General features: G+C 39.8%; 1 protein-coding gene across 6 annotated transcripts in view; it reads left to right on the top strand.

Annotated features, from left to right (window-relative positions):
* Positions 1-14,738, top strand: part of LOC115221445 — an 81,692-nt gene extending 66,954 nt beyond the window's left edge. For all 6 annotated transcript variants that reach the window (XM_036510858.1, XM_029791628.2, XM_036510857.1 and 3 more), the window contains 3 exons: positions 3,003-3,087; positions 5,242-5,335; positions 14,418-14,738. In XM_036510858.1, coding sequence (XP_036366751.1) covers positions 3,003-3,087; positions 5,242-5,335; positions 14,418-14,496 — 258 coding nt within the window. In that variant the 3' untranslated portion in view covers positions 14,497-14,738. The remainder of the gene's footprint in view (positions 1-3,002; positions 3,088-5,241; positions 5,336-14,417) is intronic.
* The last annotated feature ends 1,936 nt before the right edge of the window (positions 14,739-16,674 follow it).

Genomic DNA, 16,674 nt, shown 5'->3' with positions numbered 1-16,674 from the left:
AGGAAAGGCATCCAGTTGTAGAAACCATGTTAAAATATATTGTGGATCATGATGTAGTCAGTCCTTGGACCATTGAATCCTGTCAAACCATCCAACTCATGCCAGCATGGAACATGGACAGTATATGATGATGATGATTATGCAGGTCTACAATGCTAAGAATGAAAATATATGTAAAAGTTCCTGAAAGACAAATGGTGCCAAATGGAAAAGTTCCTCAACAAAAATTTTACAAATTAAATCTGTGAATGTCTTGGTTAAGAATCAGGAACTAAAGATAAAAGTCTTGAGGAATGATTTAAGAAAGGGTCATTATAGAGTGTAATAGTTAGGAACACTGAAAGAAGGGTTAAAACCAAGGCCTAGGAAGTGTATGAAGAACTTCCAGGTGTAGCAGTGATAAAGGACCTGGAAATGAGTGTGGGGCAGGTCCCTCGTATTTTGTCTTCTAATTCAAAAGATTTGATTGGCCAGTCTCTATGCTGATGTGTAAGACATGCTTCTTTTATTCTTTAATGTAACCAAAAATTGTTACGCAGATGTGGCTATGTAGCAAGAAACTTGCTTCCCAACCACATGGTTTTGGGTTCAGTCCCACTGAATGGCACCTTGGGCTAGTGTCTTCAACTATTGCCTTGGGCCGCCCCATGTATTGTGAATGGATTTGGTAAACGAAAACTGAAAGAAGACCATTGTATGTGTGTGTGTGTGTGTGCATGCACATGTGTGTGTGTGTGCATGCACATGTGTGTGTGTGCGTGCATGTATGTGTGTGTGTGTGTGTGTTTTGAGTCTGTGTTTGTCCCCCACCACTCACTGCTTGACAACTGGTGTTGGTATATTTATGTCCTCATAACTTAGTGGTTCGACAAAAGACACTGATAGCTTAAGTAGCAAGTTTAAGAAAAATAAGTACTGGGTTGATTCATTTGGCTAAAAATTCTTCAAGGCAGTGCCCCAGCATGGCCACAGTCTAATGACTGAAACAAGTAAAAAATGAAAGATGCCGCTTATGCGACTGTATTACAGGTAGGATCCCAAGTGTATATAAGGAAATCTGTTAAATTTGTTTTTGTCCACAAAATATACTTGTAAAGTTGGGTTTGCATCTTATGTGATGGTGCATCTTATATGTCAGGAAACACAGTGAACTTCAAAATAGCCTGTTGCCCTCATGGTCAGCTATACGTGGGTTGTACAACAATAGGCACTGAGAATAGCCTGCACGTATAAACTGCTAATCTAGGATTAACTGGGAATATTGTTTAATAGAGAAGCATTATAACCAGAGCTTTGGTATTTCATTTCATCTTAAATACACCAGCAGATGTCACACAGGTTTTTCTATAATCATAAAAGAACTTGGATTCAGCGGGGGAAGTTGGAATTGCAAAAGTAGAGAGAGAGAGAGAGAGAGAGAGAGAGAGAGAGAATGGTGAGGGTGGGATACCGAAGTATTTTATAATCGCTGGTGTAATTTGTTTCAGATTTATATGTACCAAGGCAACATGGTGTAGTTGCAGCTAGTTTATTAGAAATATACTGAACATGTAACTTGTCAAAAATAATAATCTAATCTGAAGAATGAAACGAAAAAAAAATATGTTGAAATATTAATTATTCCCTTCTTAGCGTAATTCTAATTAAGCAATAATTGCTGTCGGCTCATTTCGGTGAGACAACTCAATTTCTCTGGGGTCAGAAAAGTAATACCTCCCTCATACAGCAGAAGTCAAAATGTACTGCACTGCTCTGCTCTGCTCTGCTCTGCTCTGCTCTGCTCCATTCATGCTAACATTCTATTTTCAAGCTAATAAAGGAGTCTTTATGCAGTCGTTTCACTTGATAGAAATAGCAGCTGAGTCTCCTTCAAACAGCACTAGTGGCTGTGTGGTAAGTAACTTGCTTACCAACAACATGGTTCCGGGTTCAGTCCCACTGCATGGCATCTTGGGCAAGTGTCTTCTGCTATAGCCCCGGGCCGACCAATGCCTTGTGAGTGGATTTGGTTGATGGAAACTGAAAGAAGCCTGTCGTATATATGTATATATATATATATATATGTATGTGTGTGTATATGTTTGTATGTCTGTGTTTGTCCCCCTAGCAGTGCTTGACAACCGATGCTGGTGTGTTTACGTCCCCGTCACTTAGTGGTTCGGGAAAAGAGACTGATAGAATAAGTACTGGGCTTACAAAGAATAAGTCCCGGGGTCGACTTGCTCGACTAAAGGTGGTGCTCCAGCATGGCCGCAATCAAATGATTGAAACAAGTAAAAGAGTAAAAGAGAGAGAGATACCATTTTTAATAATGGACAATACATTGGACAGACAATGTAGTTTCTGATATACAAAAGGACAGGATGATCATAGCTGGAATAATTGTGACCTGGGTTGACCTGGGGCTAAATACCAACAGAATGTGGTCGTGTGGTTAAGAAGTTTACCTCGTTGCCACACAGCTTCAGGCTGTCTTCTACTAAGGTCCCAGGCTGACCAATACTTTGTGAGTGGAGCTGGTAGATGGAAATTGTGTGTGTGTGTGTGTGTATGTGTGTGTGTGTGTGCGTGTGCGCGTGTGTGCGTTCATGTGTGTCTGAGTATGTATATCTTTGTGTCTTCTTGTCTTGATGTCGCATGATAGTTGGGAATGATCTCTCCACTGTCATACAAGCAATGTCATTCATTTCCAATATTCTTTGAGAACATGTCTGTAGAGAGAAGAAACTGCGTGTTTGTGAACCAGCTGTAAACAGATAGCTTTTGATTGGATGTTGTCTAAGATGTTTATATGCGTGTTTAGCAGTAGTACTGGCAGTGTTGGTTTCATTTGTACAGATACATTCAGGTAATAAAATTGATTAAGAAAAAAACATCTTTAATACTATCATTAACATTATCATTACCAGAATAAGCATGCTCTTCAATCATCATCATCATCATCATCTTCATCTTCATCATCAAATTCAATCATTAATTCTTTAATGACGAAACATTTGCAGGATCATTCAAGGGCCATTCCTCTTGTGCCAGTTGCAGGATCCATTCCCAGTGAAGATGTTCACGCACCAATGCCAGATTTATTTGGTAAGATTTGTTTAGTTTGAAACCTGTTTCTTGTACTGTGATTTATGGTAGGGCAAAGCAGAGTTCAGGGTTCCTACAATCTTTGGGGCAATGGATGACAAATACAGTGTCTGATATTTTGTGGTCATAGTTATTTTAATATAAATTGTGAGTAAGGTGATGAGCTGGCAGAAATGTAGCATGCCAGGCGAAATGCTTAGTGGTATTTCATCTGTCTTTACATTCTGAGTTCAAATTCTGCCGAGGACGACTTTGCCTTTCATCCTTTCAGGGTCAATAAATTAAGTACCAGTTGCATACTGGGGTCGATCTAATCAACTGACTGCCTTCCCAAAAATTTCGGGCTTTGTACCTAGAGTAGAAAAGAACATAAGTTCTGAGTTCAAGTTTAGACAAGGTTGATTTTTTTTTCCCTTTCATCCTTCCTGAGTTGAGTAAAATAAGTATCAGTCCAGTGTATTTAACTATTCACCCCTCACTGGTGGGGTTAATAAAATAGCGTCACTTGAGTACAGGGATTAATATATTTTACTCTATGCAACTCCCACCTTTTGTGGTTGATACATTTACCAGTCAAATAATTTGGTCAATGTAATTGACTAAAGTTCTCCTTCCTAAATTTGAGGCCTTGTGTTTACATTACAAATTAATATTATTAATTATTATTGTTGTTGTTGTTGTTGTTGTAGCAGTGAATGGTAGAGTAGTTAGCAAAATGTTTTGTGGTATTTAATTACATTTTTTTATAGTCAAATTTCACCAGGTCCAACTTTGTCTTTCATCATTTTAAGGTTGATAAAAGGAAGTTGCTGTAGCAGGACTGACCCTTCCTCTCAAATTCATGGCCTTATGTCTGTGTCAGAAATCATTATTTTATATCTTTTGGTGTTATATGTTACTTGTTTCAGTCATTGGACTGCAGCCATGGTGAGGCACTGCTTTGAACGGTGTAGTTGAGCAAATAAACTCCAGTACTTATATTTTTATATGATAAAGTGTAATACTTACTCTATCATTCTCTTTTACTGAAATGCTAAGATAGAAGGACATAAACAAACCAACACCAGTTGTCAAGCACTAGTGAGTGACAAATACATCACAAACACATAGACATGCACACATAGATACACACACTCACAAATACACGCACACACACACAAGTATGGCAGGCTTTTTTGTTTTTTATCTACGAGATTCACTCACAAGGCTTTGGTCAGCCCATGGCTATAGTTGAAGACACTTGTCCAAAATGCCACATGGTGGAATTGAACTCAAGACTACATGGTTTGGAAGCAAGCTTCTTATCCACAAAGTCGCACCTGTACCTATCATTAGAGTATAGAACAAAATCCCTTGTATTATTTGTTCCAGCTCTTTATATCCTGTGTTCAAACACTACTGAAGACAGCTTTGGCTTTAATGTTTCCATGGTTGCTAAGATAAAGTATTAGTCAAGTACTGGGGTGATTTTTGGCAGAATCAGTAAAGTACCCATCATATTACATTGTGAGTTCAAATCCCCCTAATTCATCCTTCTATGAGTTAATATATTGGTTTCAACTTTTGACACAAGGCCAGCAAATTTAGGGGATGGAGTAAGTTGATTACATCAATCCCAGTGTTCAACTGGTGCTTATTCTATCAACACTAAAAGGATGAAAGGCAAAGTCAACACCAGAGGCATTTGAACCCAGAATGTAAAGACAGATGAAATGCCACTAAGCGTTTTACCTAACTTGTTAATGATTTCGCCAGCATGCCAGCTTTTTAAGAGTTAATATATTAAAATCCCAGTCGAGTATTAGGATCAATATAACAAACTAAATCCTTGTCCGAAATTGCTGGCCTTGTGACTATATTATTATTGTTTTTGGTCATATGGAGCCTGAAGTGCCTGATGGTGATTCCTGTCAAATTGGTTGAAGCCGCTTCATTTGACTAACCTTGGTCAAAGTGTAAACCTCACAACATCTCACTTCTCTGCTTTCTTAAAAATATGTTCCTTGTGCCTCTCAGCCTCTCACTTCCCCCTAAAAAGAAAGCAATGTTAATTCTATGTTTATATTTTCCATTTTTGTGTTTTTTGCCATTTAAAAATTTTTTTATATTTTATTAATTAATCAATGAATTAAATTAATTTATTTAAACTCTCAGATGACATGTATAATTCTGATGAAGCTGACTTCCCTTCAGACCCCTTATTGCAGTACCTTCGTAAGCTGCGATCACATTATCAAGAAAGGATCAGGTTTGTATAAATCATTAACACTTTAGCGTTTAAACCGACCATATCTGGTGCAAATATTCTACATGTTTTACTCTTTTACTTGTTTCAGTCATTTGACTGCGGCCATGCTGGAGCACTGCATTTAGTCGAGCAAATTGACCCCAGGATTTATTCTTTGTGAGCCTAGTACTTATTCTATTGGTCCCTTTTGCTGAACCGCTAAGTTACAGGGATGTAAACATGCCAGCATTGGTTGTCAAGCGATGTTGGGGGGGAACAAACACAGACACACAAACACAGGCGCACAAACACACACACACACACACATACATGCACACACACACACACACACACATACACACACACGCACGCACACACACGCACACACACACACACACACACACACACCACACACACACACACACAAGGGAGAGCTAAAAGTTCTGGCTTTAAGGGTATCATGAAAGGCCTGGTTCAAAGCCCAACCTTCCAAGTTCTTTCACATAGCTTAGCAAAACTGAATGACTGCTGCAATAAGTGTGTAAATCTGAGAGGAGAATATCTTTATATATAAAAGAGAGGTTGTGTGTCTGTCTCCTACGATTTAGATTCCTAACTACTCCCACATTTTGCGGTGCAGTTAACCAAAACCGGTTATCTTATAGTTGTGATTCATATCGAGCCCTTCTGGGTATTAGCGCGCGTCTACGATGAGTCTACGATTTAAAAAAAAATTTACCATCATTTTTTTCCATTTTAAAACATTTTTTCGCTATTATATAAGGGAAGTAACTCTCTAAAAATGTCTACGATGAGTCAACGATTTAAAAAAAATTTACCATAATTTTTTTTCCATTTTTAATGCATTTTTTTGCTATTTTTTTTGCTATAACTCTCTAAAAATGCTTATATAGTTATTTCCATTACAAACCCGAGCAACGCCGGGCGATACTGCTAGTGTTGAATAAAATCTTAATTAACTGACTCTCCTTTATTTTCTTTTACACAAAGCTAGAAACTTTCCAGCATCCTGTCACATATATACATTATATATCATCATCATCATCATTGTTGTCATCATTTTAATGTCCACTTTTCACGCTTGCTTGGGTCAGACAGAATTTCTTATGACAGTAGATATTCTGTGGCTGGGTGTCTGTCCTATTACCAACCATCAAATGTTTGCAAGTGAGATAATATTTCCCTATCATCATCATCATCATCATCGTTTAACGTCCGCTTTCCGCGCTAGCACGGGTTGGACGGTTCGACCGGGTCTGGGAAGCCAGGGGCCGCTCCAGGCTCCAGTCTGAATCTGGCAGAGTTTCTACGGCTGGATGCCCTTCCTAACGCCAACCACTCCGTGAGTGGATTGGGTGCTTTTTACGTGCCACCTGCACAGGGGCCGGAGGGTCCGGCATCGTCACGATCGGTTCGAGCATTTTAACGTGTCAGCGGCACGGGGGCAACGAGGTCCGGGGTACTTTGGGGATCGGGGTACTTTGGGGATCCAGGGTACTTTGGGGATCCGGGGTACTTAGAATGGGTAGGGGGTATGTGGAATTGCTGCAGAAAGCAGCCCGGGTCTTTGTAGTCACAGCATATCTCCAGAGATCTCGGTCCTTCGCCATTGCCTCAAAGAGGCCCAATGCTCTGAGGTCATGCTTGACCACCTCATCCCATGTCTTCCTGGGTCTACCTCTCCCCTGATACCTTCAACTGTTTGGGAGTGGCACTTCTTCACACATCTCTCTTCATCCATCCGCAGCACATGACCATACCATCGCAAGCGTCGCTCTTGCACACCACATCTGATGCTTCTTATATCCAGCATTTCTCTCAGGATACTTACACTCTGTTTTGCGTGCACACTGACACTACACATCCAGCGGATCATGCTAGCTTCATTTCTTTCAAGTCTACGCATGTCTTCTGCAGTCACAGCCCATGTTTCATTACCGTGAAGCATGGCAGTTCGCACACATGCATCATACAATCTACCTTTTGCTCTGAGGGAGAGACCTTTTGTTGCCAGTAGGGGTAGGAGCTTTCTGAACTTTGCCCAGGCTATTCGTATTCTAGTGGTGATACTCTCTGTGCATCCACCTCCGCTACTAACTTGGTCTCCCAGGTAGCGGAAACTATCAACTACTTCTAGTTTCTCTCCCTGGAGTGTGATGGAATCTGTTTTCTGAGTGTCTGTTGTGTCTATTGTCCCTGTGCATCTGCCGCACATGAAAGCTATCTTATCTGTTAATTTCCCTTTAATGTTGCTGCACCTCTTATGTGTCCATAACTTACATTGGGTGCATCTTATGGAGTTTCTACCTGTACCTTTCCTACAGGTTGAGCAGGGCCACCTACCCGAGGGGATGTGTGCTGAGTACCTCTTGCTGCTTACTAATACTTTGGTCTTTGCTACATTTATTCTAAGGCCCTTTGATTCCAACCCTTGCTTCCACACCCGAAATTTCTCTTCTAGTTCCGGTAGTGATTCTGCTATGAGAGCTAGGTCATCGGCATAGAGGAGCTCCCAGGGGCCTTAATTAATTTTCATGGAAGATTAGTAATGAAAACACTGCTTGTATGATGGTGATACTTGTTTACAACTATCGTGTGCTGTCAAGACACGAAGACTCAAATGTACTCACACACCCATTTGCACACATATATGATAGGCTTTTTACAGTTTCCACATACCAAAACCATTCACAAGACTTTGGTTGCTCTGTGGACATAGTAGAATACATGTCTAAGGTGCCATGTGGTTGGGAAGCAGACTTCTTAATCTCACAGCCTTGCCTGCATCCCACACACATATATAAAGAGTAAAGACCACCTTTGGTCAGGAATGACCATGGGATTGCACCTAGAAAGTTCTGCTCCGAGGCACAAGCATGGGCAAAGTTGTTTACAGAAGACCAGCAGTAACTCATGCCATCCAGCCTTCCCTCTCCACACCACCAATGTTATGCAAGGTAAAGGCAAAGGCTGATACATCTTGGCACCAGTGACATAGCAACTCATTTCTACAGCTGAGTGAACTAGAGCAACGTGAAATAAAGTGTCTTGCCCTAGCACACAACACACAGCCTGGTCTAGGAATCAAACTCACAACCTCATGATTGTTAGCTTGATGCTCTAACCACTGAGCCATGTGCCTTCACACACTCCCTCTCTCTCTCTCTCTCTCTCTCTCTCTCTCTCACACACACACACAGAGTTTATTGTTCCATTAAGGTAAGACCAATAAAAAATGTGCTCCATCCAGTGAAGGATAAATATCATTATCCTTTAATGCACACAGTATAAAGATACAAGCTGCTAATATTTTCTTGCTTGGTGATACGGGTGTAGGCAGGTTTTTATAACACACCTTGTGTCTCCAAGTAATCTTCATGGTGTATGTGAAAGCATATGTATATATGTTTGTGGTGAAGGCGTATGGCTCAGTGGTTAGAGAGTAGAGCTTACGATTGTGAGGGTGTAAGTTCGAATCCTGGACTGGGCTGCATGTTGTGTTTTTGAGCAAGACACTTTATTCCATGTTGCTCCAGTTCACTCAGCTGTAGAAATGAGTTGTGACATCACTGGTGCCAATCTGTATCAGCCTTTGCCTTTCCCTTAGATAACATTGGTGGTGTGGAGAGGGGAGGCTGGTATGCATGGGCAACTGCTGGTTTTCCATAAACAACCTTGCCCAGACTTGTGCCTGGGAGGGTAACTTTCTAGTTGCAATCCCATGGTCAGTCATGATCGAAGGGGGTCTCAGCATATGTGTATGTGTATACGTATATAATATGATTATGTTTGATATTGTTTTGAATGCAGGACTGCTATTAGAACATCAAATATACTGGGTAAATTACCCTTAAAACGTGGAAAAATCTGTCAACAACCAGCCATGGGACTCAAACCCATATCCCTCAAAGACTCCAGCTGGGTGCTTCACCATTAAGCTAGACTGCCTGTTGACAAATTCATCTGCAATTTTAGACGCTAAATAGCTAAGTCCACAACTATGTGTATAAATATAAACAAGCGTAACATTTGTTTTTTATAAGTGTTGAAATGTTTTATTGAATGATACAAATTAGATGATATTTTTTCAAACTCAAAATTGCCATTAGAACAGCCGAAATACCGTTCCTGTGGCAGGTTGTTGACAGAGTTCGCCACTTTTTAAGGGTACTTTACTCACTATTTCGGCTGTTCTAATGGCAATTTTGCATTTGAAGAAATATCATCTAATTTGTATTGTTCAATATACAGACGCTTATAAAAAACAGATGTTAGTTTATTTATATTTATACATGTAATTATGTATATGTGTATAAATGTGTGTGTGTGTATGTATATATATATGTACGTATGTGTGTGTATGTATATATATATATATGTACATGTGTGTGTGTATGTGTGTATTTTTTTTGTTTACTTGTTTCAGTCATTTGACTGTGGCCATGCTGGAGCACTGCCTTTAGTCGAGCAAATCAATCCCAGGACTTATTCTTTGTAAGCCTAGTAATTATTCTATTGGTCTGTTTTGCTGAACTGCTAAGTTACAGGGATGTAAACACACCAGCATCAGTTGTGAAGTGATGTTGGGGGGCAAACACAGACACACAAACATACACACACACATACATATATATACATATATACGATGGGCTTCTTTTCAGTTTCTGTCTACCAAATCCACTCACAAGGCTTTGTCGGCCCGAGGCCCAAGGTGCCACGCAGTGGGACTGAACCCAGAACCATGTGGTTGGTAAGCAAGCTACTTACCCCATAGCCACTCCTAAGCCTATATATATATATATTTATATATATATACACACACACACACACATGCACATATATATATATACACTGCTAATTCCTGATGAAATATGGACCATTAATCTTGTTACCTCAGCATTGTAATAATATACATAACATGGCAAACTGGCTGAATCGTTAGAATGCCGAGTGAAATGCCTAGCAGCATTTCATCCGTCTTTACGTTCTGAGTTCTACCTTTGTTTTCCATCCTTTTGGGCTCAATAAAATAACTACTCGTTGAACACAGAGGTTGATGGTATCAATTTATCCTCTCCCCTGAAATTGCTGGCCTTGTGCCAAAATTTGACACCAATATAGCTCTAGTTGTATCTGCTGTGCTCTCTGCCTCTCTAACTATATGTATTTCTTTACTACCCACAAGTGGCTAAACACAGAGGGGACAAACAAGGTCAGACAAACGGATTAAGTCAATTATATCGACCCCAGTGCGTAACTGGTACTTATTTAACCCCTTACCCGGCAGAAACGAATATATGCGTTTTGACCGAAATCGTTTTTTTCTATCTCTGGCGAGTTAACTCGTCAAAGATAGACTCGCCAAAATCGACAGCAAACGAGTTCCTTCATCTAAAAACAGGTTAACTCGTTTCTGCCCAAAGCGGTAATTTAAAATCAATATTATTGAATTAAAATTCATAATAAATAAGGTTTGAAATATACCTCGAAATCACCATTCAAAACATAGTAAAATAAAACAATTAAAAAATATGTCTGAAAAAGTACATTTATTTTCAAAATAATTGTTGGGTAAGGGGTTAATCGACCCCGAAAGGATGAAAGGCAAAGTCGACCTCGGCGGAATTTGAACTCAGAACCTAATGGCAGACGAAATACTGCTACGCATTTCGCCCGGCATGCTAACGTTTCTGCCAGCTCGCCGCCTTTGCGTCTCTAACTGTATGGTCCCATCAGCCACTTTTTACCACCATGGGGTCTCTTCACCATAATTCTCTCCTACTCCCTCATCACTTCTACATCAAACCTTCATGCTTTCACCTTGTTCCACCATCCTACTGCTCTTTATCTCTGTTAATTGTTTTTTCTCTCACTCTTTCTCTCTGTCTTCCTCTGTCTCTTTCTCTCTTACAGTCTCTCTGCCTCTCTCTCTCTCTATGTCTTTTACTCCATACCTTCTTTGTTTCTCTTTCCCCAAGCATTTCCCCCCTATCTCTCTCTCTCTTTGTCTTGCTTTCTCTTTAACTTTCCCCAATTATAACAAGATGGGGCCAATTCTATTGAAAAACAAACCCCCAAACAACTCTTTGAGCTTTTCTCCTCCTTCCTACAGCACTATCTTTCAAAGACCTAGAGAGAGAGAGAGAGAGAGAGAGAGAGAGAGAGAGAGAGAGAGAGAGAGAGAGAGAGAGAGAGAGAAAGTAATGTTAAACTGTTCTTCTCTTCTGTTTATATACAAGGCAGGAGTGTGTTGAACCAGATGTTTGCCAGTAGTCTGTGGCAAAGGTTGCCCCTACATCTTCCCCAGTCATTCTCCATCTTTTGCTCCTCCCTGTGGGAGGGATATGGCAGGGGTGGTGGGACTGGATTGTTCTTTTGTGTTTTTGTTTTATCTAAATCTGTTTTCAACAAATTAAGCTCAACAAAGGAAGCACTATGTGGTTAAGTGACTAGTTAGAAATAACAGCCAAATCTCCCTCGAATCACACCTTACTGTAATAAAAAAAATGCATGTTGATTAGTATAATTCTAGATATGTAGGCGTAGGAGTGGCTGTGTGGTAAGTAGCTTGCTTACCAACCACATGGTTCCGGGTTCAGTCCCACTGCGTGGCACCTTGGGCAAGTGTCTTCTACTATAGCATCGGACCGACCAAAGCCTTGTGAGTGGATTTGGTAGACGGAAACTGAAATAAGGCGGCGAGCTGGCAGAAACATTAGCACGCCGGGCGAAATACTTAGCGGTATTTCGTCTGCCGTTACGTTGTGAGTTCAAATTCCGCCGAGGTCGACTTTGCCTTTCATCCTTTCGGGGTCGATAAATTAAGTACCAGTTACGCACTGGAGTCAGTGTAATTGACTTAATACCTATGTCTGTCCTTGTTTGTCCCCTCTGTGTTTAGCCCCTTGTGGGTAATAAAGAAATAGGAAACTGAAAGAAGCCCATCGTATATATATATATATATATATATATATACGATGGGCTTCTTTCAGTTTCCTATTTATATATATATATATGTGTGTGTGTGTGTGTGTGTGTGTGTGTGTGTGTGTATGTGTGTGTATGTTTGTGCATCTGTGTTTGTCTTCCTAACATTGCTTGATAACCGATGCTGGTGTGTTATGTCCCCGTAACTTAGCGATTTGGCAAAAGAGACTGATAGAATAAGTACTAGGCTTACAAAGAATAAGTCCTGGGGTCAATTTGCTCGACTAAAGGCAGTGCTCCAGCATGGCCACAGTCAAATGCCTGAAACAAGTAAAAGAGTAAAGAGAGTATACCTTATTACACTGTGTATAAAACAAATCCAGATTAGGGGGTTGTGGCTGTAATGCTTTGGATCATAGGTCTCAGGTTTGTTCCATGGAGGTTGGTTTGTATGACGTAACATCAACAATAACTATAAGCACGTAGTGTACATATGTATGGTTTATGTACATACGAGCAAAACGTCCCCTCTCCCGTCCAATGGACGGTGCTGAGTTGTCAAACATTTAAACCAAATTTTCTCAAATCAACTTGTCCGACCATATACTCATCTACACACACACACACTCTTATGGGTAATGGTGGCGATGAAGATGGTGGCTGCAACTGTGGTTATAATGGTGCTGGTGAATGTGCCAGGGTTAATGATGGTGTTGGCACTGGTGGTGGTGGTGGTGATGGTGGTGGTGATAATGGCGGTGAGGAGTGTGCTATCTTCTGCTTACTCATGCACATATGCAAACACCTTCTGCCCTACTTTTGCCACCCACTTGATGACTTTTGAGTTCCGTGTGTGCATGTATGTAAATATGTATCTGTATGTACGTGTGTGTGTGTGTTTATTTTATGTGTATGTATGTATGTATGTATGTATGTATGTGTGTGTGTATGTGTGTGTGTTATATGTGTGTATATATACGTAAAGTATATATTACTTTCTGTATACATACTCACATATACATATACAGACACACATACATACATATATGCATGTATATGTATGTATGTATGTGAGTATGTGTATAGAAAGTAGTGTATGCATATGTACATACTAACTCTGTGTGTGTGTCCACCATTTATATAAAGTAGGAGAGAGGTTCAGAAGTCACAGGAAGAAAAGATGAAAGAGTCTCAGGAAACTGTGTGTGTGTGTGTGTGTGTGTTTGTGTGTGGTGGGCTAATCTGGAATATTTATTTTATCTATTTTCTGCCTAAGGTCATCACATCCCATGTGGTAAAGTGGTGGTGGTGGTAGTGGTGGTGGTGGTAGTGGTAGTGGTGGTGGTGGTGGTAGTGGTGGTGGCGTTGATGGTGGGGATGGCAATGGTGTTACAACTACTTGTGAAGTTGATGATAACAGTGGTGGTGGTAGTGGTGGAGCTGGAGTATTTATTTATTTTCATTTTTTGTTGTTGTTGTATTGTTTCTTCGTTATATTAAATATTTATGTTAATGGCTCATACCCTTAATGTCACACACACACACACACACCTTGAAATTTTCTATTTAGTTGTAAGAAGAAAACAAAGACCTAGCGACATGTTCTTGTGCCTTAAAGAAAAACGGGAGATAATTTTTTTAAACGAATTTCAAATTAATTTCTCAAAATTAGTATAGTGAAAGGTAAGACTTTGTTTGCTAGTAATGGACAGCTATGGCCATGTTTCTGTCTATTAGACTTCATCAGCATATTAGAGCTTACTCAAGCCTGTCATTCCATTACCATAATTTTTTTACATATAGAAAATGAGTTGCAAACAAATTATGGAATAGTATAATTTGCATAATTAGTAAAAAATGAAATAATTATGGGAAATAATAAAGGAAATAATTAGGCATGAAAATCAACTTTTAATTTCTTGAAGTTATCTCCCCTTGTCTTTGAGAGTCGCTAACAATTGTTAGGTTTTCATTTTCTTCAGTTTAGGAAGAAAATTCAATAAATTTGAATTTATTGCTGATGATATGCAGTACATCTGCTTTTAGCTGAATGGGTTGTGTGTGTGTGTGTGATTCACCATCTAAAATTCATTTTTAAAAGAAAATAATTTAGTTATATCAGTTAATCTTAATCAACATTAATCTTTGTTTTCAGAGATGTTGATAGAAAACTCAGAAATCTTCACCCACAAGAGATGGTCCAGCTTGAAGATCCTTGTACCAGGAATATCTGACATCTGAGTGACCAGAGATTGGACACTTAACTCTCTGGAACTTTCCAGTAAACATTGTCATCATTGTTTGTCATCACCGTTATCACCATCGTGATTCTTGCTGCTATTGTCCTCCTCCTGCTACTCTCATCATCATTACGGTCGTCATCTTCATCATTAACGTTGTCATATTCATTGTTGTCATCTTTGTCATCATTGTTGTTGTCATCATCATCATCACCATCATCAACATTATCAACATCATGATTGTTGTCAGCATTGTGTTCCTCTTTCTGCTCCCCTCCTCATTTCCTCCTCCTCCTCATCATCATTTCCTCCTCCTCCTCCTCATCATCTCCTCCTCCTCATCATCATCATCAACATCATGATTGTTGTTGTCATCATTGTCCTCCTCTTTCTGCTCCCCTCCTCCTTATCATCATTATCATCATCTTCATCGTTGACATTATCTTTGTCATCATTGTCATTGTAGTCATCGTTATTGTCATCATCGTCGTCATCATCATCATTATAATGTCCATTTCTTTATCTTGGAGCGGTCGGCAGAAATTTTTCATATGTTTTATTTTTCCCATTTATTTATATAAAACCTCAAGCTGGAGTGTTCCTTACCTAAGTGTGGTGCCAGATGGAAGGGTTCACTTAACCAGGGAAGAATTTCACAAAACAAACATTGGAACATGAAAAAAAAAAGCAATAAATACACTACATTACTCTACATTATTCAATGCTACCTTCCATGAAACTGTGGCGCTCTATATTACATTATACTGCAAAGTATAATAACAGTAATAACAGAGCTAGCAACAATAAACAAAATAAAAAGTAAACCATTTTATCATTCAATAAAGATACTCGATCCTTAAATTTTCAATTTCTTTCCTTTCCTATCTGTCATCATCATCATCATCGTTTAAGATCCGCTTTCCATGCTAGCATGGGTTGGACGATTTGACTGAGGTCTAGCGAACCAGATGGCTGCACCAGACTCCGATCTGATCTGGCAGAGTTTCTACAGCTGGATGCCCTTCCTAATGCCAACCACTCTGAGAGTGTAGTGGGTGCTTTTACGTGCCACCTGCACGAGGGCCAGTCTGGCGGTACTAGCAACGGCCACGCTCAAATGGTGTTTTTTATGTGCCACCTGCACAGGAGCCAGTCCAGCAGCACTGGCAACAACCTCGCTCGAATGTTTTTCACATGCCACCAGCACAAGTGCCAGTAAGGCAACGCAGGTAACGATCACGCTTGAATGGTGTTTTTTATGTGCCACCGGCACGGAGGCCAGCTTGTTGCTCTGGCAACGATCACGCTCATATGGTACTCTTAGCGCTCCACTAGCATGGATGCCAGTCATCGAATTTGATTTTGATTTCCATTTCGATTTCACTTGCCTCAACAGGTCTTTGCAAGTAGAGTTTAGTGTCCTATGAAGGAAAGGTATGCATAAGTGGGCTGGTTATATCCCTGGCATAGGCCACATACAAAAACTATCTTCCCAAGTAGCCTTCCTTTGATCTAGTTGTCTATTTGTCTTTCTCTATATACATATAATAAATGAACATAGACTAACTAATTACATAATCCCAAGTTGTGTTGTACTGAGGAGCTCATAAAGAGGGCAAAATAACGTTATAATTACTACGACACTTAAATGATAAAAAAACAGAAAAAAGAATTATATGGAAATACTATTTCATATGCTCACTCACACATATGAAAAATACCTCATGATAAAAAAAAAATTATAAACCCTGAGCGATTCTCTCCCCTTAAAGGTAAACTCCCTCTCTTTAATTTTTTAGTAAGCTCTCTCGACCTCTCTTATTCCGAAAGCAACTGTAGGTGGCAGTACCAACAGTCACTAGTGAAATTTCCTTCATGTGTGTTAAACGTTGGTCGAATTCTGAATGCTACACTCAAAACTTATGGCAGTGTGTCATGGTGTGGTGAAATATATTGGAAATTGATCCTAAGTCATCCAGACGTGATAAGCAACATGGAAATACGACCAGAGATCCCACATTTGCCCCCGAGAAAAACACAGAGGGGGGGGGGTTGTATATAGTTTGTAGAGAAAACGGTAAATGTGTCTACATGAAGACTTATCAAACAAGGCGAATAAGTACTGGAGAAAAAAAAGGTGGGGGGAGAAATAAAACAAGATCCTTCAAAACT

This window comes from Octopus sinensis, linkage group LG18 (genome assembly GCF_006345805.1).
Source record: "Octopus sinensis linkage group LG18, ASM634580v1, whole genome shotgun sequence".
Lineage (NCBI taxonomy): Eukaryota > Metazoa > Mollusca > Cephalopoda > Octopoda > Octopodidae > Octopus > Octopus sinensis.
This window is presented reverse-complemented; position numbering and strand designations above follow the sequence as displayed.